The 27,797-nt window shown below is 42.0% G+C and overlaps 2 protein-coding genes across 4 annotated transcripts; both read right to left on the reverse strand.

Annotated features, from left to right (window-relative positions):
* Positions 1-1,981: 1,981 nt before the first annotated feature.
* Positions 1,982-13,835, reverse strand: RPS15A (ribosomal protein S15a). 3 transcript variants are annotated; one of them, XM_034426232.3, is made up of 5 exons: positions 13,725-13,835; positions 10,937-11,074; positions 9,440-9,519; positions 3,726-3,811; positions 1,982-2,129 (listed from the first exon to the last, which is right to left on the reverse strand). In XM_034426232.3, exons 2-5 carry the CDS (start codon positions 11,067-11,069, stop codon positions 2,036-2,038), a joined length of 393 nt encoding a protein of 130 aa, XP_034282123.1. In that variant the 5' UTR covers positions 11,070-11,074; positions 13,725-13,835; the 3' UTR covers positions 1,982-2,035. The 3 variants fall into 3 exon arrangements, with proteins under 3 accessions (XP_034282123.1, XP_087734807.1, XP_087734808.1); XM_087878681.1 differs by having other exon boundaries at positions 13,439-13,726; XM_087878682.1 differs by lacking the exon at positions 13,725-13,835 and adding an exon at positions 13,487-13,722.
* Positions 13,836-16,043: 2,208 nt separating this feature from the next.
* Positions 16,044-27,612, reverse strand: ARL6IP1 (ARL6 interacting reticulophagy regulator 1). Its single transcript, XM_034426233.3, has 6 exons — positions 27,319-27,612; positions 23,244-23,377; positions 20,182-20,301; positions 19,208-19,325; positions 18,410-18,494; positions 16,044-18,243 (listed from the first exon to the last, which is right to left on the reverse strand). The coding sequence occupies exons 1-6, from the start codon at positions 27,352-27,354 to the stop codon at positions 18,125-18,127; spliced, it is 612 nt and encodes a 203-aa protein (XP_034282124.1). The 5' UTR covers positions 27,355-27,612; the 3' UTR covers positions 16,044-18,124.
* Between the last annotated feature and the right edge of the window lie 185 nt (positions 27,613-27,797).

The following is a 27,797-nucleotide window of genomic DNA, read 5'->3' on the forward strand; positions in this document are numbered from 1 at the left end:
ACCAAAGGTGGTCCCTATTTTTTCTACTTGCATTTTTTACCTGCTTTCAAACTGCTAGGTTGGCAGAAGCTGGGACAAGTCACGGGAGCTCACCCCATTACGCGGCACTAGGGATTCGAACCGCTGAAGTGCTGACTTTTTGATCGACAAGCTCAGCGTCATAGCTACTGAGCCACCGCATCCCTATTGTAAATTTTATTGTAAACTTACCCGCTCCAAATAAATTTTCCAGATAACCTGGAATTTATAAAGCCCCCAAATGTCTCATCAGCATGGAAGTCAGATGGCTGGGTAATCCCAGAATTATAATCCTTACCCATTTGGAGAACACTTGGGGAAGGTTGAAAGAAGTTATCAACAAACTTGAGAGGACTTTTGGAAATTTGCACATTCAAAACTGCCATTAATTTTGCATATTTCAACACAGGTGCTAAAACACCTAACTCTTTTGACACATTTGCTTTGTTGAGCTCTGGGGTCTTGGACACAATACCAGATTTAGGGAAAGGGTGAAAAAAAAAAAGTATAAAGTTTCTACAAAACCATTTCTGAATCTCTCGGAGCCGTTCTAAGGCCAAGAGCGCCCTCTGTTGGGATGGGAATTGTTTTCACTCACACATCTTAAGAGGTGTGATGGCAAACCTTTGGCACGCGTGCCAGAGGTGGCACGGAGAGCCCTCTCTGCTGGCACGTGCACCAAAGCCTCAGGTCCGATCTCTGCGGCATTTCTTTCATGAGCTTCTGTTTCCCTGCAAACGACGAAACAGAAGCTGACGAAAAAACAAGATCTTACCTCTTGCGCGCTGCCGGTGTAGGGATGCCCTGCCTCCCGCCGGACAGCTGGTCTTTGGGTCTCTGCTGCACATGCGCACATTAGTGCATGTCTGTGCATGCACACCCACTTTTCCGTTTGAGCATGACCCCAAATGTCATAAATCACTTTTTCCAGTGTTGTTGCCATTGCGGTCACTAAACGAATGGTTGTAAATCGAGGACAACCTGTATAGTGTGATACAGAAAAGAGTGGACATTGATGGGCGATGAGGGTGGCCCATTCTGTGAAAAACTGAGCTCAAGTTATATGAAAAGCAAGGAAAGTTAGTGTATGCGGAAAAGTTGGCCTGGCAGAGGAAAAAAAAATATCACTCTCATTTTGATTACAAATACATCACAAAGAAAGTTAGAAGATACAGAAGTCAATCCTGCAACCAAAAACAATCCATATACTATTAAAAATAAATTTCCCATCGCACGTTTCACAGTTTAACTTGGAAAAACCCTGAGATAATAGAAAATGAAGAAATACAATCCATTTTTCTGGTGGGGCCTCCACCAGGAGGGAGAATATTGCAATAACCATTACATGCAAGGAGCTTTGCCAGAAAACATGGAAAAAATGTGAATACAGAGGAATACTTAACTTTAGGGCTTCCTGTGATCAGCCAGATCATTATGCAGAGAGAGAACACTTTTTTTTTTTTTTAATTTGATTTATATGCCGCCCTTCTCCGGAGACTCAGGGCGGCTTACAATGCGCTAAGCAATAGCCTTCATCCTTTTGTATATTTTTATACAAAGTCAGCTTATTGCCCCCACAAACTGGGTCCTCAATTTACCTACCTTAGAAAGGATGGAAGGCTGAGTCAACCTTGAGCCTGGCGAGATTCGAACCTGCAGTAATTGCAGGCAGCTGCTCTTAATAACAGGGTGCTTTAGACCACTGTACTACCATGGCTCTTTAAATTCAGAGCTAGAATTGTCCTTCTGCAACCACCAGGGTGGAGACTAATACCACTAGTTGCATAAAGTATGTTAAAATCCCAGGCACGGATTTACTTTGACACTTTGTATGGTCATTGCTATTATCTAAAAAAAAACATGGGGACTTTAGGTAGGGTGACACATTGAAAGAGAAAATATTCTAGGCACCTGCGGAATGCTGACCCATAAGGATCCACTTCAAGACACTGGCTGCAAAGTGTCCTTTTCAACAATTTATTAATTTGTCTGATTTTTTTTTTTTTTTTTTACAAGTTTAGAAAAAGAAACCCAGGATTTTCCCTCCTGTGTGCTTTCGCCTCGCTTCCTCGTGATCCATGATGCCAGCTGACGTGGTCAGGACAATGTACCTATTAAGAGAGGAGGGAGATGCCGGTGAAAAATGTGGCCTGCTGTTTAGTCCCAGGCGACAAAATCGTGACTGGCTTGGAAGAACTGATCCCCACCCCACCCCTCTTAGAAGAATAAAGCTCTGCCACAGGGGCTGCGTACATCCACTGGTGCCAATTTTGCAGCCCCCCCCCCTCAAAGCACCCTGTGGTTGGTAGCGCTTTAAATGCAACCGCAAATTTGGCAATTGAATTCTCCAATTTTGGGAGGAAAGAAAGCCAAAACAGAGGCATAAAGTATGTACAATGTGAGCTTCGGCACCAAAGACAAATTCCTTGTGTGTCCAATCACATTTGGCCAATAAAGAATTCTATTCTATTCTATTCTATTCTATTCTATTCTATTCTATTCTATTCTATTCTATTCTATTCTATTCTATTCTATCCTATCCTATCCTATCCTATCCTATCCCTATTCTCTCCTCTCCTCTATTCTATTCCTCTCTATTCCTATTCTATTCTATTCTATTCCATTCCATTCCCACTCCCATTCCATTGCACTCCATTTCCATTCCATTCCATTCCAATTCTATTCTATTCTATTCTAATTCTATTATTCTGTTCTATTCTCTATTCTATTCTAAAGCTTCTGATAAGCTTTAAGGCAGGGCTGCCAAACTTCCGGCCCAAGGGCCGGATGAGTTATGCGCTGGGCATGCCCACGTCCAGTTTAGCAAAGGTGGAAAAAGTCCCGATACGTCATGTGACGCCGCGAGTTTGACACCCCCTGCTTTAAGGGATCCTAATTGCACATTATTCATTTATTCCTTTATTATTTTTACAATTCAAGGTGGCGAACTTGTCTAGCAAAACTTCCTCCTAAAATTCCCTCACAACAACCCTGTGAGGTGGGGGTTGGGCTGAGAGAGAAGAACTGGTCCAAAGTTATCCAGTTGCTATGCCTTTAGCAGGACTAGAACTCACAGTCTCCTGGTGATTGGCCCAAAGTCACCCAGCTAGCTTTCATGCCTATGGCAGGCTAGAACTCACAGTCTCCTGGTGATTGGCCCAAAGTCTCCCAGCTAGCTTTCATGCCTATGGCAGGCTAGAACTCTCAGTCTCCTGAGTGATTTACCCAAAGTAAACTGATTTGTAGCCTTTTAAATTTTTAAATCTTAAATTTGGATTGGTATTCCCACATTTAACCTTACTTATTGGATATTCTGTTTTAATTTGTCTTTTAACTTTTGTATTCTCTGTTTCTTATTGTTGTGAGCTGCCCTGAGTCCTTCGGGAGAAGGGCGGCATACAAATAAATAAATAAATAAATAAATAAATAAATATATTGAATTCTACTGTGTAGTGCAATATTAATGCAGCATCAGGGGTCTTCAATTCAATTGTATAGAATGCAAAGGATGTGTCTTTATGTTTTATTTTTATAGTTATAATGTACACTGAATATTGGCATTTAATTTCATTGTGCAAGGTGCAATGGCAATAAAGTAAACTAAATTAAAACAAAAGGCAGGGCTCAAAACAGTAGATCACCTTCCCAACCTGTCGACAATTTCATTTTTCTCAGCAATTTTTTTTTTTTTTTGGACTCCTGCTTACCCGAACTGACGTGAAGGCAGCAGGTTGTTCTGCCACTTTTCCAAGTCTTTCAGCTGGACATCGAATCTGGGACTGATCACACCGCACTGTCCAAATGGGAAGAAAGCAAGGAAGAAGATTGATACTGGTGCACACAACGTGGCTTATGCCATTGTACTGTCCCTGTTTGACTGTGGAGTTAAGTGGCCTCAGAGCTATGGATAAATCCTCCCAGCCTTTTCCCTCTTCTGTCCTACCCAGAGACTTTTATAAGTAGTTGTGAAGTGGTAATGCAACAGACAAGGGGACAGAAAAAGGCATAATGGAACAGATATCTGGAAAGTAATTCTATTAATTTATTTATTTTTAGATATAAATGTAAAGGAACTAATTTAGGTTTGGGCCTGACTGCGGCAACACAAATAAGCAAGGATGCTGGTTAGGTAAAGGTTCCCCTCAGACATATGTGCTAGTCGTTCCTGACTCTAGGGGGCGGTGCTCATCTCCGTTTCAAAGCCAAAGAGCCAGCGCGGTCCGAAGACGTCTCCGTGGTCATGTGGCCGGCATGACTCAACGCCAAAGGTGCACGGAACGCTGTTCCCTTCCTACCAAAGGTGGTCCCGATTTTTCTACTTCCATTTTTTACCTGCTTTCGAACTGCTAGGTTGGCAGAAGCTGGGACAAGTAATGGGAGCTCACCCCGTTACGCGGCACTAAGGATTCGAACAGCTGACCTTTCGATCGACAAGCTCAGTGTCTTAGCCACTGAGCCATTGCGTCCCTTTTTACATGATTTTATATGATTTCCCTTTAGCATGACTCAAACTCAGAATCAGAATTAGTTGTCCTGACTAACGAAAGGGATTAAGAGCAGAACATGCTGCTTCCTGGACTTGTAAGCACTCTGGAGAAAACTGGTGGTTTTCTATTTTAAAAAAAAGGAAGATTTGGACAGACACTTGTCTGAAATGATCTGAGGATTCCTGCATTGGTAGAAAATCCTTTCCAATCCTATGATTCTTTCATCCCCTCTCAGCAACTAGAAGAAAAAAAAACCGTTTTTCAGACACCACTCAGCCACTAACACAAGCTCACAACAGAGTTCTATACAGCCACTGAATATTGATAGGATATGAAATTACAGAGTTCCGTGGCTCTAGCTCTAAAGATGCTGAATTTAAAGCAGAATAAACTCTCCCAACACCCCGGCAGGCACCAAAAAGAAACTGTGAAGTACAAAATCAGCTTGTTTCTAGCTTTAGCACACAACTGTGCTTTTAGCCTAATAAATCCACAAGCGAGCCGGTCTGCAATTTGAGTGAAAGGAACCATCCGACACAAAGACGACAGCAGTCGTGAATCTCAAAAGCTACTGCAGGAGTGTTTAGTTCTGCCAGGAGAGAGAATCAGAGGTAGCATTTGCTGGCATTATAGCTGCACTTCAGAGGGAAAAGAATCTCCACTCACTCCTGGCAACCTGAATTAGCAATTAACCTTCCCGTCCCAATGCCAACGCTGCAGAGGTAGGAAGACATCGCTTAGCAGCTGGGCACTGACCAATGCTGCTCGTCCACTGGCAGCAGATTCGGACAGTGAGGAGGTTGGGGAGGAACCTGGGCCAGTCCTGGAGTCTGGGGAAGGCTCCGATGAGGGATCTGCATCGGAGGCAGAGAGGGGGCCAGGGCCGTATGCCAGTTATCAGCTGCCTTCGGAGTCAGACATCAGTGAGGCAGAGGAACAGCTGGGGCCTGTTCCCGATGTGTGCATACGCAGAGTTGCCAGACGAAGGGAACAGCTAAAGAACAAGGGTCGGCTTGGGAGTAAGGCTACAGGTGGACAATGAAGGGAATAAAAGGGGAGTGAAAGGGGAGTGGAGTTTGCAGGAGACAATTACTTCATTCCTGCATTTTTGCCAAGTATTGCGGCGTCTGAAAGATATCGGCCTGGCCACTCTCCAAGCCTGATAAAGGTCGTTAATGGTGAACTATCTTGAAAGACTGTGGGAGAGGAAAGACTTTGCTGGAGAGGAATCCACTGTAAATTAAATAAAAGGGGTTTATCAGGACGAGGACTCAGCTTCGTGCTGCTGGGGAAGCCTAGGTCAGACCCCTGGCCCCAAATGTGGCAGAAAGGATGGTTCAGAATTGCAGAGACATACATTGTAATCCTGGACAATGATTCTGGCAAGAAAAGCTAAACAATTAAAGATGCTGAGCTTGTCAGCTGGAAAGCCTGACAGCCCGGGTTCGAGACCCGAGCGCTGCGTGATGGGCTGAGCTTCCTTTCCTTGCTCCAGTTCCTGCCAACCTAGTAGTTTGAAAGTCTGCCAATGCAAGCAGGTAAATAGGTATCACGTTCGGTGGGAAAGTAACAGCGTTTCTGCATCTTGAGGTATAGTCATGACCACAGAAGTGTCTTCAGACAATGCTGCTCCCTTAGCTAAGAAACCGAGATCAGCACTGCCCCCTAGAGTCAGGTATGGCTGGACAGGGGAAATTTTTACCTTTATATTGCAATCCTGGCAAGAAAAGCTAATGGGACTCCAACCTCCTGCTTGCACCAATAGAAAAGGGCCTCAGCGGGGCTACATTTGGAGTGTAAGACGCATCTTCCCCCCCCTCCGGAATGTAGCCCTGCCCAGCCTCCCAAAGAGGTTTCAGAGGCTGAAAAAAGCCTCAGAAAGAGCTTCAGAAAAAAAGCCTCCAAACAGAGCTTCAGGAAAAAAAGCCTCTGAAAGGAAGTTTCAGAGGCTTTTTTTCTGAAGCTGTTTCAGAGGCTTTCAGAGGCAATTTTTTCCCCCCTGAAATGGAGTTTCAGAGGCAGAAAAAAAAAGCAAGGCTCACAACCAACAAACCATGTTGCTAAAATTCACAGCTGATTGGAGATATTCCGGGAGGCCTATCCACCCACCAATCAGCTGTTTTCTTATTTTCCTCCCCGAAAACTAAAGTGCGTCTTATACTCAGAGAAATACGGTATATTGCTTAGTGCTAATTAGGGTGATACGAGCCCACAGCTAGTCACATTGGAGTTACTCCAGTAAGAAATAATTCAGAACTTTGGGACAAATTAACACAATGAATTTTGATCTGTACAAAAAAGGGTAGAATCGAGGTAACAGACGCTGAATTTGACAACAATGTACTAGCAATTCTCCAGGAATAGCGCGAAAGCAATGTTGGGGAAACACTATTTGTTTCAAATTTCCTAAAAACGAATCTCTGACGCAACAAGGCTGTCTAGAAAATCTTCCTGTTATGAGAACCTCAATCTAATTTTTTTTTTTTTTTTAAGGGCTGGCTTCTAGCAAGTTATATAAAAGAGACTGTTCAGAATTCATGTTTGCTCATGCATGGGAGAAGGAAGAATGCCTGTGTAGATTAAACAGATTTATCATTCTAATAATTCGGCACAGAACTCAAAATTTATCACTGGAGCTGTTCCATTTGACCTTTACGGGAAACTAGAAAAAGCAATCACTCTCTTTGTATCTGACTCAGAAATGCAGAATCCACAGATGAAGTTGTGAAAGATTCATCTCCTTAACAGTCCTAGGCATTTTCCATAAACATGTCACCTCGGTTTTTCTGGGCAGTCCATTACTTAATAAAGAAACATTTCCAATAATCCCGTAAAATCCAGCAATCTTTCTTCAGGCTTCGGGTTGTTAAAGATCTCTTAAGCTTCCACGAACGCTTAAATTTCAGGATGGAGTCTATGGAGATTCTCCATCCTTCAGGTCAGGGTTGTCCCCGAGGTGGATTTGATTTAAATCGAGTTGATTTAAATCACAATTTAAATCATGATTTAAATCACTAGTAAAAAGGCTTGATTTAAATCAACTCAATTTAAATCATAATTTTTAAAGAGCAACTGTCATCTCTGCTACTCCTTTGACCCGCTGTTGACTCACCGATAGTCCCAGTGTTGCAGAATATACAGCCTCCTGCTACATAACTAAGCTCCATTTCATGCTGAATAAAGTAAATTATTTATGTATCTTAAATAGAAAACTAACTTACGATAGATTTTTACCCAAAAGTTTATTAAAATAAATTTGATAAAAATAAAAAAAATCTGATTTAAATCAAAAAAATCCAATTTAAATAAAAAAAACTTGATTTTTTTTTGATTTTTTTTAAAAAAATCATTGATTTTTATCCACCCTGGTTGTCCCAAAGGTGCTTTTTCAAGAGGCAACTGGACTTTCTGGTTTTTCTTTGAAGACGTTTCGCTTCTCATCCAAGAAGTTTCTTCAGCTCTGAAAAAGCACCTTTCGGACTTCTAGGATGGAGACGACTTAAGAAGCCACTAAGAAATTTGATGAAATTTGATGGCCTTATTTTCTGATGTGGCCTGTTAGCGATGCTACATGAGCATTGAATTCCAGGACATGGAGCAAAGCACGAGGCTGGTGACACGGTCGCTTAAGGTTGCCTCTATCCTGAACAGTCCCAAAGACCTTTTTCCAAAAGACAACTGGACTTTCTTGGGGTTTTTTTCCTTGAAAATATTTTGCTTCTCATCCAGGTTTCTTCAGTTCTTCTTCAAAAACCAAGAAAGTCCAGCTGCCTTTTGGAAAAGCGCCTGTTGTGACCTCGGCTTCCTGAGTCATTAAAACACACGAGTAGTCCCAAAACCCTTTTATTGCAACAGCTGTGAATTACGTTCATTCACAGCTGAGTCCCAATTAGTTGCAGAAAGTCCTTCCAGAGAAGTTCATCGGGATAATCACCAACCTTTATCTCCCTTGACACACTGCCAAAGACCTACTTGGCAAAGCCACATGGAGTCCACAATGAAACAGAGATGCCGACTGGGAACAGAATTAACGTTGCTTTCCTGCAAAGGGCCCATGTGCCTTTGATCCTCTTTTAAGTCTTATGGGAGGGGCCAATCAACTCCAGGCCTTACTCCCGAGTCGTCCCTTTAGTTTTAACTGTTCTTGCCTTCTGGCAGCTCTGCGTATGCACGCACTAGGAAGAGACTCCTCCTGTTCCTCTGCCTCTCTATATGTCTGACTCTGGAGGCTCCGGAGTCGGCACATAACTCCCAGATGGCCCTGCCCCCATCTCTGCCTCAGACGCAGAGCCCTCATCCGAGCCTTCCCCAGCCTCCAGGACTGGCCCATGTTCCTCCCCAGCCTCCTCACTGACCGACTCTGCAGCCAGCTCCGCAGGCTGTTGGTGGACCACAACAGCACCTTTGGGACAACCATGACCTGTGTGATTGAGAATCTCCATAGACGCCCCATCCTGGAAGTTTAAGCATTCGTGGAGGCTTAGAGATCTTTAACAGCCCGAAGCCTGAAGAAAGATTACCGGATTTTATGGTATTATTAGAAATGTTTCTTTATCCTGGCAGTCTAAGGAACATTAGGGACTGATGTTCGGAATCCGATTTGGGAGATCTGTCCTTGTCTTTTTGCTAATGGCAAGGAGCCACACAATTTTACACTGCTAATTTTATGGAACTGGCTGTAACACGCCCTTCTCCTTGCTCTCCATCTGTCTTCCGTCTGTGTGATTTGTCTTTTACCCCTGAAGATGAGATGGACCTACCGTTCTTTTAGGTCAAAGCACAAGAGCAAAAAGCTTCAAACCCATTGGACACTTTGTAGTGACACGCAGACAAAAATATGCACAGTAGGACTTTTCCTCCAAGTGAGATAAATTTAAAGACAGGCAAAATGTACATCTTCCCAAAATTAATTTGAACCGAGCATGAATTCCTACCTTGTTAAGCCTGCCTGTGAGATTCACAACAATTTTCCCAGCTCTGTGGTCATCAATGATCTCAAATTCACCTATGTAGCCTGTGAATTTAAAGAACACACAATCCGTTACTTTCAACATCTTCATCGAAATTGAGAACCAAAACATGGGATGAAACAAACCCAATCATTTATCATTTCACAGTAGCGTTCCTTAAATTAGTGAGATCCGTTCTAGAATAAATGCTAATACCAGATTGGATCAGGAAGCCCAAACATATGAAGAACGGCTGCAGGATTTGGGTTTGGCTAATCCAGGGGTCAGCAACCTGCGGCTCTGGAGCTGCATGTGGCTCTTTCACCCCTCTGCTGTAGCTCTGTTACACAAAATATGCATCACAACCGCCAACGTGTGACACCCACCGGCACACGATTTATTGAGCTTTTCAACCCCCGGTAAGCCAACCATAGATAAATCCAAGAAAAGAAAATTTTCAGAAGAAAACAGAACATTCAACTACATTTGCTAGTTTTGTGGCTGCTCAAGAAATAGTCAGGCATGGGAAGGGTTTTGTGGCTCCTGGTGTTTTCTTTTCTGTGGGAAACTGGTCCAAATGTCTCTTTTGAGTGTTTAAGGTTGCAGACCCCTGGGCTACTCTAAAGAAAAGAAGAATTAGGGGTGACATGATAGCAGTGTTCCAGTATTTGAGGGGCTGCGACAAAGATCAACCTATTTTCCAAAGCACCTGAAGGCAGAACAAGCAATGGATGGAAACTGATCAGAGAAGCAATCTAGAATTAAGGAGAAACTTCTTAACAGTTTAACAGAGGACAAGTAACTAGTGGAATCGGTTGCTTTCAGAAATCGTGGGCGCTCCATCACTGGAGATTTTTAAGAAGAGACTAGACAGCCATTTATCTGAAATAGTATAGGTTCTCCTGCTTGAGCAGGGGGCTGGACTAGAAGACCTCCAAGGTCCCTTCCAGCTCTATTCTAAGTTCCAAGTTCAAATCCCTGATTATAAGAGCTCATAAAAGATCACCAGAAATGATCTACATTCAGACACCAATACAGGTAGTCCTTGACTTACAGCCACTCATTTAACAACTGTTCAAAGTTACACAGCTGCTGAAAAAAAGTGATTTCGTCCTCACACTTATGACTAGTGCAGCATCCCTGCATGATCAAAATTCGGGTGCTTGGCAATTGGACGGTATTTACGATGGTTGCAATCATCCTGAGAACACAAGATCACCATTTGCGACTTTCCCACAAGTAAAGTTAATGAGGGAAGCCGGATTCACTTAACAACCTTATGATTCGCTTAACAGCTGTGGCAAAAACAGTTGTAAAATTGGGAGGCGACTCATTTAAACAAGCTCTGTCTTCCAATTTTTTAAAATCCGTCTTCCCAACACAAAGGTTGATGATTTTGGACCATTTCTAACAGCCCCAGGTTGAAAATACAAGGGTATTTTCCTAAATATTACAGGTGAGTTTGTACGTACTGGTACTTACCGTGTTTCATCATCACGGTTAAGAACCGGACAATTACTTTGGAGCACGGCCTGATGAGAACTTGACGCTTTCCACGTTTCTCTGCATTGTTGATGCTTTTAAGCGCATCTGCCAGAACATTCATGCGCACCATGATGCCTGCGTGAATAATACAGCTCGTTAGGAGTCTGGAATTTCAAATGATGCTTTAACACAGGGTGGTCTGAGGATCTCTGGGGTCCCCCAAGACCCTCTCAAGGTTTTACAAATTCAAAATTATTTGCCAGCCTCCACGGATTATTAAAATCCCATTGAACTACTGAGAAGCAGTAGTGACATCTGTCTGTCTGTCTCTCTCTCTCTCCCTCCCTCAATAAATACAACTCATACAAACAAAAACTCTTTTTGGGGGTTCTCCATAATTTTTAAAAGAGGAAAGGGATCCTGAGAGAAAAAAAGTGCAAGAAACATTGGTTTTAACAGGTTGTTTACGAATGTTCAGTGCGACACAAAACACTGCAAAATTGTTCAAAATTCCACTTTTTGAACACATGAAGGCTTTAGAAATGACAAGTGATACAATAAATTACATACATAATCTCTAACCTCCAAGAAGTATGTTGTAGACAACAAAATAATGAACTCAGCAGACATATTAAATGTAATTTCATTCTTTAAGTAATGTTGAATGGGGGTAGGATGGGCCTGTTTGGGTTGCAATTTTCCATACTAAGGCCCAGCTTACTTACAAAGCAAACTGGCTTTCTTCCAAACTCAGCAAATATATTATAAAGCTTAGAGATTAAACATGAAAGAAAACAGAACTCCTAAGAAAGCACTATTTGAATTATTTGTAAATTCAATTCTCAGAGGAAACATCCAAAGCATGTTACAGTTCTACCAAGCTAAATCATCTCTCTTAAAAGTAGTTGCTTTTTCATCGGATTCCTTTTAAAATTAGTAATTCTGTCTATAAATTATGTTCAGCATCTAAAGTACTGACTTTACAATAAACTAATTTAGCCCAAGTTAAGGATAAAGTTCCACAGATGTTAATGGAACACAGTTTGCTTATTTTCTCCAGTTAAAAGTTTGGCCGGCTTGTACCCAGAATCACTAAACAAAAACTAAAAAAGATGAAGTGCTATGTTAAAAAAAAGCTCCATTAGAAAGTTTGAAAGGCATCGCACAAAAATAACCCAAAGTGTGAATATCTATTTGCAAAACGTTGCATCAATCCAGGATGATAAAATATAAATTTAGCTCATTCTTGCGAGCTAGTCAACAAACACTATTTAAATCCAGTTGTTATTTCAGCAATAGTAAGTTTGAATACAAAAAAGTTTTCAGATCTTGACTTCACAAGGAATTGTGATTCTGTTCATCTCCTTTTAATACAGATCAAAGAAAACTTTTCAAACGCAAATCAAGATGACTTAAAACAGAACTGTAGAACCTTTTCTTGGTATATATTATCAGAAACTTGCTGTGAACTCCATGAATTAATTGGCACCAAAATGCAGAGATTAAACTGGTACTATCTTCCTGAAACATCTCATTAAATACTGAATTTAGAAAGGATCACGTTTTCCTTATCCAGAAACATGAACTGGTTTTGTCTGTGTTGAAAGCTATTATTTTGCATATATACACAAAGATACATTTGGGGAGGGGAGACTAAAGTTGGAACAGGGAGCAAGTTTTGGTCCCTATCCTTTGGATTTATCCCTTAAATATTTGCAAAAATCAAACCATTAAAAATTAAAATCATGGGCAGCTGGTATATTTTTCTACAAAACAGACCATCCCAAGCTGGTATCTCTCCCAGTTGCATGTCACTACATGTTCCACACCACAACCACAATGCTAGTTGGGAATCCGGGGAGTTTGTCCAGCATTTGGGGGAACACAGGATAGATCCATGTGCAGGGTGACATGGATGTAAAACTGGATTTCAGCACCGAATTGCAAAATATCTGAGGCTTCATATAGTTTTGGGGTTTTTTTTTTGCCTTGAATAGGCAAGCTAACCATCCTTTTGAACTCTTAACCCACGCCTGCAAGGATGGAAGGGATGTGCCATTAATTCTGCCCTCAACCATCATGGAAGACAAGGCTACACAGGACGGGCACTTGGGGCAACAAGTCGGACAGCCCACGTTGCAAACTTGGGACACGGGTTTAAAAAAAAAGGGGGGGGGACCCAGCTTGCTTGCCACCACCACCATCCCTGCAACAATATCCAAGGCGTCTCAGCCCCAATGCAAACCTAGATTTTGCTGCATTCCAATCCCAGCCTCCTGGCCCAAATTGGTGGAGGGGTTTCACTAGCCAGGATTGCCCCCTTTCCAGCCCCCCTCAAGCAAGGTTTTAGAGGGGGGTCTTTTGCATTGCCCTGCATTACCCACAATGTGATTAACCCGGGAATCCTGGGTTCACACGACACGTGTTTAATCTAGTGGGAAGCGAACAGGGCTCTGAAGTTCTGGCCAGCCCCTCTCGGCTTCCGTCCCTCCTTCCCACCTGAGGCCTGTGCCGCCGGCTCAAGCCCAGCTCGCTTCCCGAGCTTGCCTTCCAAGCTCCACTCTCAGGCATTCCTCTCCTAACCAGCCACCACAGCCACCACCCCCGGCCGGGGGTTCAGGCCGGCGCCGCCAGGGCCAGGAACCGCGCGGCTTCCTCCGAAGGAAGCGAACGAATCGAGCGGAGCCCCGGCTTGCCGGAACCGGCGTTCAAACGGCCCGAGGAAACGGGATGGAGACGATGCGGGACGGATCTTAGCGGGGACCCAAAGCGTCTCGTTACTCACCAGGGCAGCAAGATGGCGGAAAAAGGAAGGCGGCCGCGCGCGCGCGGGGTATTATGGGAATTCGAGGCGGCAAGATAACCAGGAAGGAGCGGATACACAGAGAACTTCCGGATCCAAGTCTTCCGGATTCTCCACCCCCGCGTCGGGAATGGATTGGAGACTATAGAGAATGGAAAGGCAAGAGGGGTCGATCTTTGTTTTTAGAATAGAATAGCAGAGTTGGAAGGGACCTTGGAGGTCTTCTAGTCCAACCCCCTGCTTAGGCAGGAAACCCTGCACCACTTCAGACAAATGGTTATCCAACCTCTTCTTAAAAACTTCCAGTGTTGGAGCATTCACAACTTCTGGAGGCAAGTGGTTCCACTGATGAATTGTTCTAACTGTCAGGAAATTTCTCCTTAGTTCTAAGTTGCTTCTCTCCTTAATGAATTTCCACCCATTGCTTCTTTTCCTGCCCTCAGGTGCTTTGGAGAATAGCTTGACTCCCTGGCTCTGAAAAGGAGGGTTGCTTTCAGTTCTGTCTCAAAGCTACAAACTCCAGCTCAGGGGATTTTTGAGGGGAAGGGGGGAGATGTAGAAATGTAAATTAAATTCAATGTAGAGAAAAGCAAAGTCTTGCACTTAGGCAAGAAAAACCAAAAGCAGACATATAAACTGGGTGAAACCAGGCTTAATAGCAATAACTATGAAAGGGATCTTGGAGTCTTGGTGGACAACCAGTTAAATATGAGCCAGCAGTGTGCAGTATCTGCCAAAAAAGCCAACCCAGTTCTAGGCTGCATAAACAAAGGGATAGAATCAAGATCACGTGAAGTGTTAGTCACTTTATAATGCCTTGGTAAGGCCACACTTGGAATGCTGCATGCAGTTTTGATCACCACAATGTAAAAAAGATGTGGAGACTCAGTGCAGAGAAAAGCACTAAGGTGATTAGGGGACTGGAGACTAAAACATATGAAGAACAGTTACAGGAACTGGGCATGGCTAGTCTAGTGAAAAGAAGGACCAGGGGAGACATGAGAGCAGTCTTCCAATATTTGAGGGGCTGCCACAGAGGAAGGGGTCAAGCTATTTTCCAAGGCACCTAAAGGCCAGACAAGGAATAATGGATGGAAACTGATCAAGGAAAGATTCAACCTGGAAATAAGGAGAAATTTTCTGACAGAAAAATCAACCCATGGAACAGAAGTTGCCTTTGGAAGTTGTGGGAGCTTCATCACTGGAAGCTTTCAAGACTGGACAGCCATCTGTCAGAAATGGTGTGGGGTCTGCTTGAGTGAGGGGGTTGGACTAGATGACCTACAAGGTCCCATCCAACTGTTTATCTGTATCTATTTTTTAATGTAAGGGAATTGCAATGACAACATGGCTGCCCTGCATCCCACAAAGCACTGCAGAATTCTAATAATTCTATGATATAAGTTACCGGTACTTTGTCCTGGGAATTTAAAGTTCAGTTTGACTTAACTGTGAATGGTAGACTGTACTTTGTAGTAATTTTAAAGCAAGATTTTTCAAACTTGGCAACTTCAAGATTGGTGGACTTCAATCACTATTTTAGGGAGAGAAATCACAAGTGAATTGTTCTTGATGAACTTCGGTAGCCATGTCGAACAAACCATGGTTTACTCAATCTAAATGTAATTTTGCAGAACAAGTTGAACCTATGCGGGTTGGGGATATGCAGCAGGCTAATTAAATGTGAGATTGGCTTCTTGGTTGTTTTTGTAGCACAAAGAAATGTTTGGGGAATACTTCAATGATTTTTTTTTTAATTTAAAAGTCAGATGTCTATGGAGATTCTGTCCTCCAGTTCATGGGTTTGTCCCAAAGGTGCTTTTTTCAAGAGGCAACTGGACTTTCTGGTTTTTCTTTGAAGACGTTTCGCTTCTCATCCAAGAAGCTTTTTCAGCTCTGACTGGATGGTGGGGAAAGGAAGGATTTATACTCCTTGCAGACAGCTGGTCATTTGCATTCTCTGCAGAATGCAGAAAGTCCAGTTGCCTCTTGAAAAAGCACCTGTGGGATGTTTAAAAGTCAGAGTTTTTAACCCGGATAGACCTTCTCTCATCTTAACTTCACGTTGTGTTCGAAGTGCAATTATAGAAATAAGCTGGGGTTCAACATTATTGACACAAAAATGGTGTCCAGCTTGTCAACAAGTAAAGAGCAAATTAAGAAAAAGTGAGAAGAAACCGAAATCATCAAGATCTCAGCGGTTTACTGTCCTGAGAGTAGCAGACACGTTTCGTTGGGGGATTTCTGGATAAATAACTAGAGACGGGGCTGGCATTGACCTTCAATAAAACATTACTCACATTTTTCTTCTGTTCACATTTTTATTCAACTTTTAGTTTCCTAAATATACATTAACATCCATCTATATTACACATTTAACACAAAGGAAAGGACAAAAAATGACCAGCACGCAAAACTTATCCTAACTTCCACTCCACATGTATCTGTCCTACTTTTTACATGTGGTGAGCTTTTTTCCTCTTACAATATCATTTTGCTCATTTAAAACACTGCATTACAATCCAAGAAAAAAATGATTAAAAAGAGAAGGGGAGTGACAGTAAATATAGTGTGTGCTTTTTAAAAAAAAATTAAAAATGACTTCTTCAAATCATTTTATCAAAACATTTTTTTTTTGTCATTTGCTTGTGCTTCTGCTATTGTATGTTTTACTACAATGAAAGGGCGCACATTTTAGAGAAATAAATTGCTCTGACGGGGTTCTAATCTCAAAGTCTTCACCCGACGAAGATACAGCCTTTCTTACTATAGGAACGTTGAGTAGTATTTAAGTATCTATCCAATATCTAAAAGTAAAGATGGCGTTAATAAAAGTGAAAGTCATTCCTACAATGTTGAACCAATTTGGCATCCTCAAAACGAAAAGGTTTCAATTGGTTTGGAGAAGCAGGATCTCAGCCAAGTTTAATTTCTCCAAAAATAAATTCTAATACCACAAACTGCCGTGAGTTTGGTATCCTATTGAAATTAATTTATCTGGAGCTCTGTGCAGCACTAAATAGATTCTAATAATTTTAAGTTATTACAACTGATTTGAATTAAATCTCTCAACCAAATATCTGCATTGCCAATATATAGGTAATAATTACCTTGGGCCTCTCTCTCATCCCGCACTTAACAGTCAAGCAACTGGTATCATTGGCAAAAGCAAATTTTGCCATGGAAAAAAGAATCAAGATAATTCAGATGTGCTTAAGCCCAGCAAAGAATAATACTTTTGACTGATCTGGCCAGTTTGTGTGTTGATCATCATCCAGTCCCTATGATATATTCGTATTAATTCTAGGCAAATAAAGGAAAAACACAGTTCAACTTACCCAGCCAAACCAATTTTGCCCAAAGCAGATTTTTAAAAATGTACTCCTTTATTTAATAGAAAACTGTAAAAATTTATACTGATGACTTATTAATTTGAAGGAGACAGATCTAAGGCAATAATGAAAAAGCATTAAATTTCCTAACAACCCTTATTTTGCTGGAAAGAAAGCCTAAATGTAATTTTTAAAAAAAACACAAAGTATTAAGTGTCCTCAAGACTGGTTTCAAACTGGGAATAATACTGTTCATTCATTTGAAATTATGAAATTTAGATTCATATTGGAGACAAATAGGACATAGTTTTTTTAATTCAAAATAAAAGCAAAATAGCAATAAAACAAAGAGAGAAACATGTTCACAAGATGGATGCATCAAGTATTTTTCAACACATTTTTTAGAATGTGTTGTTTGTTAAAATCATCAGAACACGACATCAAAATTACAGCAATTTAAACAAACAAACAAAAAAAGCTGATTTCGCTTCCTAAGCCTGTTTCCTGTATAGTTTCCAGTGCAATACATTTTTATTACGGAGATAGGGGTTAACTTGGATGCACAATTCTAGCAGCCTTGCTTATTCAAATCACTGTAATCCACAATTTAAAATACGAATTGTATTTGTTTAATCTGGAGGATATTGCCAAATACATCTGGTCAGTCCAGTGTGTGTGTCCATAAAACACTTAGAAGGAATACAGAAGTTTAGCTATCTTTTACACCGAAAATATTAACACGGGATAGCTCCACACAATTATAATCAGCTTAACCATCACCAATAATTATTGATCTCACAGCCTTATTACACTAGAGATTGCTAATCACACTTACTAGAAAAAGAATGACAGTCTGTGTTAACACACTGTATTTAATGTGGGGTTTGGGGACCATGTGGTTGGGAGTTGTACAGCAGAAAAGGGTCCCACGTTAAAGTTAAAAAAGGCAATGGCTGGTATAAGCACTTCTATACTATTAAATACGCAGCGAGTCATCTGAATTGTTCCCAGAACAGAATTATACATTTGGGTGAGGGAGCAAGCAACACTTCATTCGTTTTTCTTTTCTTTGTGCTTCAGGAGTTTGTTGACCTCTCTTTTTGCCATTCCAGCGTATTTGGAAATTACCCCGTGTTTGTTTAATCCAGGGAACAACAAGACGAAGCACACTTAAAAAAAAAAAAAAAAGCAAAATAAAAACAAGTTATCATTTTAAGTCTTTTTCTGTTCCAAGTTTGTTTCCCGCATTTGCTAATTTAAATGTTCCCACTTGCTGGCAGAGGAAAACTACCGATTTTTTTTCCCCCAGGCCTGTCAGCTTTATCTATTGCTTACCAACAAGATAAGTGAGGAAGAGGTTATGAACTTGCTGTCCTATCCAAGCGATCACAGCTAACAAACACACCATAGTTGTGAAGTACTAGAAGAGAGATCATAATCATTATCAAATACAGCTTCTGAAGGCATTATAAAATGCTTTATTCAGTTCAGCAGTTCTTCCTGGCTGTTAACAAAATAAATACGGATAGCTCATTGGCTCATTCTGGGGAAGATTTTATTTTACGTACTGATTCAAAGAGATGACAATCTGATTATCCTCAAAACATAAATGCATAAAAATCCTGTCAGGGACTCCTGGTAAAGTTATTGCTATCAAGTAAAAACAAAATATAATTATTAGATGGTAGGTACACTTTTTAAAGTCCGCATTTCAAAACTTACATTTAAATAAAGATGGATGCCCGTTAAACAAATGCAAATCAGGTGCAGCGATTAAAGCCTTTGATTTTATTATCCTAAAGGTGCTTTTTCAAAAGGCAAATTCTCATCCAAGGAAGCCTCTTCAGTTCTGTTCAGTTTTTCATGAACTGGAGAAGCTACTTGGATGAGAAGAACTGAACTGAAGTTTTTGGATGAAGTTAGAACTGAAGAAGCTTCTTGGATAAGAAACAAAATGTCTTCAAGGGAAAACAAAGGAAGTCCAGTTGCCTTTTGAAAAAACATTTTTGGGACAACCATGACATGGACGACTGAAAATTTCCATAGACTTTGATTTTACTACACAGACTGTAATCTAGACTGAGTTAATCATGTTATGGGATTGGAACACCTTCCGAAAAACAAATAAATTACCATTTTAGGCTTTTCTTCCTTAAATGTGAAGAGGCGTTTCCACCAGCCAATGATTTTGCGACGTGTTTTCACCAGGTTGCTGCAGATTTCATGGAAGCGCTGCTGTTGTTCAGTTGTCCTTTAAGAAAGTTTTCAAAGCAAGACACTGATACTTTTCCTCTCCTGAACAAAACATTCAACCCTGCATACACATTCATCCTTCATTTACTCTCCTTCCATTTTTCCTACACCCACAAAGTATCTCCTTAGCCTTTTTACCCCTGGCTATTATCTGTTAGAGGTTTTCCATACATTTAAGATCTAAGTTGATCCAATATATTCTCTATAATTTTCTGTGTTTTATAGAACCTGCATCAATTTGCACTGACCACATAGGGATGAAGAATGTATCACAAACTGCAAGCTGAAGTTTAATTTAAGATGGTAGTTTCCCACTGAATGTTTATTTGGTTCGTATCCTACTTTTTGTAACAGGAACTCAAGGGGTTAACATACATAGTGCTCCCTCCTTCCATTTTATTTAGTTGGGTCAGCAAACGATGATTTGCAGCAGGGAAGTCCCTTAGCTGCATTATCTCAAAATGTTCTGAGACTGCTGTTTATGAAGTAAGCAAAATAAGAAAGAGAAAAAAATCGAAGAGGAGATTGACTCAACCCAGGGGTGGGCAACTATAGTAACTTTACAACCAGAGGACTTCAACTCCCAGGATTCCTGAGCGAGCAGGAATTGGGAGCTGAAGTCCACAAGTTGTAAAGTTGCCCACCCATGACTCAGGCCAATGGCCATGCTGGCAACAGTGGGAAGTCAGGAGTAGGTAGATTATTTTCACAAAGGGCTGTTTATTCCCAAGTACCAACACATACAGTTCACACAGCAAAGGGCTGATCAGCGCTCCTTTCTTTTCTTGAGTGATTTTTTGATTTTATTTCTTTTTAAAGAGGAACCATTCGTGGATTTTAGTATTCAAACATACCATTTACTGGAGCCAAAGATTCTAGGAGCAAGAGCAGGTACAAGATAGTCAGCCAGACAAAGCAACATGACAAAGCAGGAAACACCTGAAAGAACAGAGGGGTCCAAATAGTAGATCAACCTGTTGAAACAAAGGGAAAATTGAGATAGTAATTCAACAATTAAAGCAAAAGGTATGTAATCCAAACGAGACAGGCAGACCTGCAACTTACCCGACCTTGGGCCATAGAGGACCCGGTGAATAACAACCAGCACTTTTGAATTACACTCAGAAGCCTACTGAAACCCAGCGTAGTTTCTTCAGTTGTGATGATACCTAAGCATACTACGGTAAGTTATACTCCTAACTAATCTGTTGCATTCTGGACCAGCTGCCACTTCCAAACAGCCTTCAAGGGCAGTCCTATGTACAGCACATTGCAGTCATCCAAACATATCTAGCTTGCCGCCTCATGTCCACTTCCTTAAAACCAACAAGTTCAAACGAGGTAATCAAGTTAGACTGTTGTATACAAGGCAACGTTCAGTTCAAACCAGATTCAAGCAATTTTATCCATTAGACACCTCAAATAGAAGGGACAGCAATTCAATTTTTAATTAAATTTTAATTTAGAATCAGATTAATTTTAACTAATGCAACATTTCTCGTTGCATCAGAATTGATCCAGTATTTGTTACCAATCATTTGCTGGGTTCTCAGCCAACAATATCATCTGCGTGCGAAATTACAAGTCACATTCATGTTCTACAAACACACCTCCAACATCTCCACAAGCACTTGTAATTAAATAACATGAAATTCTACCTACCTCCTAGGAGGCAAAATACAAGGATTAATATGCATGGTGCACTTTAATTAAAAATTGCAACTGATATGTAATAACGAGTGCATTGGAGGGAGAGGGAAAGGGGCAGGTACAAGTACAAGTACAGCTCTGAAAAAAAATTGTTTTGCAACGTATCTTGTTTCTGCAACAGAAACATAACTTGACTAATGGGAGAACAAGCTTAGCAGGTATTAGGAGGGAGCTGAAGCAAAGAGAAAACCTATTGGACTTTGAAAGACACAGAAGTTCATTACCAACCTGTCAAAGAAACTAGGACTGAATTGTAACAATTGGTATCCTCTACAACCTGATATTCTCTAAATGTATTGTAATCCATCACCCCCAGGCAGCATTATTTTTAAGACTTACAAGCCTACATAAACGTCTCAAACAAAAATGGACATTAAAGTATCAGAACTATAAATCCTGCTAAGATTTCTATATTTGTTTGTGAATATCGCTGCTATAAATTAAATGAATGGTAGATTTAGCCACTTAAAAAAAAATCTAGATTCAGTCACTGATGGCTCCCACTTCTAATTTTTTTAAAAAGCAAGTATGTTACAAGGGGCAAGTTGTATAATCTATTTTGACACTTAAAGCAGCTACATGTTTGCAAACAGAATTCACTGCCATCCAAGAAAAGATTCCTCTGGGATAGAAAGGCTGTTCAGTGAAAAAAACGGGTTCAAAAAAGGTTTTCCTACAACCCTCGGACCCAGCTGCTACGTGTTTAACACCGGACATAACTGCAGCCGTGTGATTGATATCACCTTTACTATGTCTCTGGTACAACACAGGGCTGGGAGACTGCAAACAGTTGCCAAATAAGGAAATGTAACATTGTTGAGTTCTTAGAATGCTTGTACTTAAATAAATTATTCTAATCTCTTTTAACTTCATCGTGTGATTTCTAGTCACGGCAAAGTTTAACACAAGCAATCTGTTCTTTCCAAATTCAGATTTTATGCTGCTATTGCGGATTCCCCCACCCCCCACTTTTGGCAGCAGTTTATATAAGCCAGGGCTCTTACCCTGAATGTGTTCTAAGGGAATAGTACCAGCCTTTCCCGTATCTGCAATCAGTCATGCATCTTATTTCATAAGTTCTGCTGAGAGATCAGCTGCCTTCGGCTTACTTCAGCTGTCACTCAGCCAGCAGGTCTTATGTCAGGAGTTCAGTGAAGAAAAACAGGCTATTGTGTTACCTCTGTTGAGAGACCAAACTCTCCTCAAATCTCACAAAGCAGCCATTCCGTTAAGCCTCCTCAACTATTTCTATACTAACTGGCTATACAGGTAGTCCTCAACTTACAACAGTCCATTTAGTGACCGTTCAAAGCTACAACAGCACTCTAGAGTCACTTATGACCATTTTTCACACTTACAACCATTGCAGCATCCCTATGGGCACTTGATCAAAATTCAGATGCTTGGCAATGGACTCCTATTTGTGACGATTGCAGTGTCCTGGGGTCATGTTTTGCGACCTTCCGACAAGTAAAGTCAAGGGGGAAGCCAGATTCATTTAATAACCATGTTACTAACTTAACTTCTTTTAAACAGCTGTGGCAAGGTCTTAAAATGGGGCAAAACTCACTTAACAAACGTCTCACTAAGCAACAGTAATTTTGGGCTCAGGTGTGTGTGGTTGTAAGTTGAGACTGCCCGTAATATGAAGTGTAAATTTACAATCTGGTTCGTAAGTCCGTCTTTTTTTCCCTCCCATCACATCATTCTTTCTGTAGTATGTCTTATAAAAAGTACCAGCTCTACTAATAGAATATTCTAAACTGGCCCAAATCCTAAATTCCAGTCTATTTCAGGTGTCGGAAGATTCTCATTTTGTACACCTCCGTTTGGTACTGATATTTGCAAACCATTTTCAGAGCCCTTCTGCTTAAGAGGACTAAATCTTTTGCACACCTAATTGAAACTGTGGCGCCAATTTATGAAACAGTACTAGCACCAAGTTTGCTTTAAAATGCAGATTAGTTTTAGAGAAACCCCTTCTCATTATTTGTTTTGCTCTTTCCCGATTTCCCAGCCAATCTTTCTTTTAAAGAAAATTAAGACAGCACCCTAAGTCGACCCCAAGACGTTCTGTGGCAGCCTACTTTTAGTTACATAAATAAACCCTCTTCACTTCGGTATAGCACTGAGGTGTCTTGAAAACATACCTACTAATTTAGTTAAAAGAGTTGTTGGAAAGTAATGTTGAAGTGATGTAACTTACAGAAAGATAAGAGACACGACCGAAAGCATGGCAGCTGGAAACCATGTTTTTTCCCAACGAAGGATCTTGTCAGTCACCAGAATCACTTCACCCCATCCCTGCAACTGTTCTTCCAAGCCAGCTGTCTCTGCAGCCTGCAGCAAAATATTAAAAGGTACGTACATTCCATAAGCAGGACATTTTTAAATAATGACGTCTGCAAGATTTATTTCTTGATGTTAAATTTAGAATAATTTATAACTGAAGACTTGTAATTTCAAAAAAAAAAAAAAGGTGAAAGCTATGAGTTTAGCTAAATGTTGTGTACCTGACCTTGCTGAATCACTGAAGCAAATTTGGCACCCTTAACAAAACATCTTGCTTGTTCCTCTTCCTATTATCATAGCTAGCTTAGTAAGTATCACAGAAAAACCACAGAGGAAGATCTACAGTTCTATCAGAAAAACCAGCAAAATGAAACTCATGTTCTTTTTTTTTTTTTTAATAGCTCTGGGCATATATTAGTTCAGCAAGCAAGAAGTACATTGTGATCACATTTGCAGAAAAGGGATATGGTGGGTGTTATATAATCCAGCAGGAAGACATGTAAGGAAGAGCTGCCAAATGCTGCATTTTTCAAAGTGATTCCTTCTTAAGGTTCTATCACCTTCGGTGATCTTGTATGGTTGCAGGCTTTCACAACAACTGTCAATCAAATGGCAATGAGATTCCTAAAAAATGGGCCTGGGAAGTGAAAGTGGTTATGCTCTGTAGCACTCGTTGGCAACCCACATGCAAGTAGACAGCCAGTTTGGTGTAATGGTAAACATTCTGACCGAGAAACCAGATGAGTGTCAGTTTTAGGCTTGCCTTGGGCATGTTCAACCTAATCTAATAATCGTCATTTCCAAGGAAAGCTGGTATCCTCCAAACAGTTGGAGGTCACCACTCCCACAATCCTCAGCCCCTGCTTCAGGGAATGCGGCCCTCCAGGCATTATCTCAAGACCTGGGGAGAATAACTCCCATAAGAACCACTTTGGTGTAGGGGTGAAGGTACTAGAAACCAGGAGACGGTGAGCTCTAGACCCATTTTAGACATGGAAGCAGCTGGGCGACTTTGAGCCAGTCCTTCTCTTAACCCCCCTGCAGGTGGTGGTCATAGGGGGAAAAAAGGCAGCAGGAATATTAGGCATGTCTGCCTCCTTTACAAAGAGATCGGGCAGCCATTTGTCTGGAATGGTATAGTCTCCTGCTTGAGCAGGGGGTTGGGCTAGAAGACCTCCAAGGTCCCTTCCAACTCTGTTATTCCGTATTCTGTAAATCAGGACAAACTTGCATTCTAGTGGGAAAATATGTCATCATTTAAACCTCGATAGCTCTCTGAAATATTTCCATGCCATTTGAGTTAAGGTAGGATGTAGAGCTAACAGCAAAACAGAACACTGATATGTGGCTATCCATTTGCGTTATAGATTTAAAAAGTGGGATAAAAACAGGATAATGTATGTTGTGATATGTTTAGTAGTAGTCCTCAGCTTACAACCATTACTTAATGACTGAAGTTACAATGGCAATGAAAAAAGTGACTTATGATCGTTTTTCACCCTTACGATCATTGCAGCATACCCGTGGTCTCATGATCAAAATTCGGAGGCTTGACAACTCCCCTTTTGGGACCTTCTGACAAGCAAAGTCAATGGGGAAGCCAGAGTCACCTCACAACTGTATTACTAACTTATCAACAGCAGTGATTTACTTAAGAACTGTGGCAAGAAAGTCACAAAATGGGGCAAAACTCACTTAATCACAGTCTAACTGAGCAGTGGAAATTCTGGGCTCAATTGTGGTGATAAGTCGAGGGCTATCTGCATTTATGTTGGGGGAAAACAACCTCGGGCTATTTAAAAGATCTTGGAAACTTCCAGATTGGCTTTGCCATTGCAGGCTATCTGGAAGGCAGGAAACAACGAAACTGGTCTGGCAGGGCTTTATCAAGCAGAACTAGAATAGAAAGAAAAAGAAAGAGAATAGAAAACAGAAGAGAATAGAAACAGAAAATAGAGAGTGGAGTAGAATTGGATAGAATAGGAATAGAATATAGAGAATGGAGTGGAATAGAATAATATAAATAATAGGAATAGAATATAGAGGATGGAGTGGAATAGAATAATATAAATAATAGGAATAGAATATAGAGAATGGAGTGGAATAGAATAATAGAAACAATAGAAATATAGAGAGTGGAGTGGAATGGAATAAAATAATAGGAATAGAATATAGAGTGGAGTGGAATAGAATAATAGAAATAGAATACAGAGAGTGGAGTGGAATAGAATAGCAGAGTTAGAAGGGACCTTGGAGGTCTTCTAGTCCACCCACCCCCCTCCTCAGGCAGGAAATCCTATACCAGTGATGGCTAACCTTTTTGCCGTCGCGTGCCAAAAGCGGGGGGAGTATGGGGGGGTTGCGAGTGCAGGTGCCAACATCCATAATTCAATGCACCCCGCCCTCCCGCGCATGCGACCCCCCCATTTCCCCCTGCTTTTGGCACGCGATGGCACGGTGGGCCCGGCAGGCCCATTTTTCCCCCTCCCCAGGCTCCAGAGGCTTTCTAGGAGCCTGGGGAGGGCAAAAGCAGCCTTCCCCATCCCCCCAGAGGCCTTCCGGAGGCCGGAAACAGCCAGTTTGCCGACCTCCGGTGGGACCAAAAAGCCTGAAAATCAGTTGGCTGGTGCGTGCATGTGCACTGGCGCTGAGCTAGGGCAATACTTGCGTGCCCACCAAAATGGCTCCGCGTGCCACCTGTGGCACCCGTGCCATAGGTTTGCCATCACGGCCCTATACCCTTTCAGACAAAGGGTTGTCCAATCTGTTGCGAGACTTTTTTAATCGTTCGGGGATTTTTAAATTGATTAATTTTAGTATTGCATTGTTGTATTGTTTTTATCTTGCGAGCCGCCCCAGGTCCTACGGGAGAAGGGCGGCATATAAATTTAGATAGATAGATAGATAGATAGATAGATAGATAGATAGATAGATAGATAGATAGATAGATAGATAGATAGATAGATAGATAGATGATAGATAGATAGGTAGATGATAGGTAGATGATAGATAGATGAATAGATAGATAGATAGATAGATAGATAGATAGATAGATAGATAGATAGATAGATAGATGATAGATAGATAGGTAGATGATAGGTAGATGATAGATAGATAGATAGATAGATAGATAGATAGATAGATAGATAGATAGATAGATAGATAGATAGATAGATAGATGATAGATAGATAGGTAGATGATAGGTAGATGATAGATAGATAGATAGATAGATAGATAGATAGATAGATAGATAGATAGATAGATAGATAGATAGATAGATAATCTTCTTAACATTTTCCAGTGTTGGGAGCACTCACCATTTCTGGAGGCAAGGAGGGTGTTGGGAGGCTCAGTTTGCATAACTCCCGTGTCCATTACAAGCTAAGCAAACCCATGGGGCACAACCTGCTGCTCTGTCTGGCAAGGCCATCCCTCTCTTCCTTCTCCTCCCCCACCCACCCACCCACCCCCACCACCCTTTTCCAAACTCTTAATGCAAATCCAGCCCCGTGTCGAGCGAGTCAGCTCCCTCGGTTTTTGTTTTTTTTTAAAGGGGAAAAAAACCACCAGGCAAGGCGGGACGGAATGCCGAAAGCAAACCCCCCCCGCCCCCCACGGGGGGGAATACACGCATCTAACGCGCGCGCACGTTCACACGTCGGGGAGGGGGCTCTGCGGACGTTCTGCTCTTTCCTTTCCTCCCTCCCCCCCCACCATCTTCCACGCCGTCTTGCGCAACGGTTTGAGAGACTGAGGCGGCGTCTGGAAGGGGGAAAAAAAGGGGGGGGCGCCTCAGGCAGAGACGCCCCAAGGCTAACCAGCCTTCGTTTCTTTCCCGTCCGCCTCAGACGGGCTTCTTTGCCCGCAACCGCCTGGGCTCCGGGCAGCCGTTTCCTTCCTTCCTGCCGTCGCCCCTGCCCTTCCTCGCTCGGCCCCGCGTCCGCTTCCTTCCCTTCTTCGGTCGCTCGCCGCTTCCCCCCTCACCCACCAGCAGGTTGGTGCTCCGGTTATCGCCCTCCGCCATTTTGTGCGGCAGCCGCAGCAGCGCGCCTCGTCGTCCCGTCGCTCCCTCTGGCCTCGCGACGCCACGCCACGCCACGCCCCCTTTTTTTTTTCCCCCCCGAAGCAACCGCGCCTCCCCACGCCTCTTTCTTATTGGACGGGAGAGCTATCCGTTTGCTCGGAAGGCGGGGTCGATCTCCGGCTTTCTTTCCTTTTCTGCCGTTGGTCGGGTTGGCGCGTGAAGGTGGGGGGGGAGGAGGAGGAGGAGGAGGAGGCAGACAAGCCCCGCCCTCGGGGAGGAGGAAAAAAAAAACAACGCCTTTTAACGGCTGAGGGAAGTCAGGGGACGCCCGCAAGGGGGCTTGAACTTCAGCCCCCATAAGCCCCAGCCAGCGGGCATGATGGGAACTGTCCTCCTGCCTTTTGAATCGGCTTGCCGTCTAAGTAACTTGTACGCCCGTTGGG

This window comes from Pantherophis guttatus, chromosome 14 (assembly GCF_059756535.1).
Source record: "Pantherophis guttatus breed Tessera chromosome 14, ASM5975653v1, whole genome shotgun sequence".
Taxonomy (NCBI): Eukaryota; Metazoa; Chordata; class Lepidosauria; order Squamata; family Colubridae; genus Pantherophis; species Pantherophis guttatus.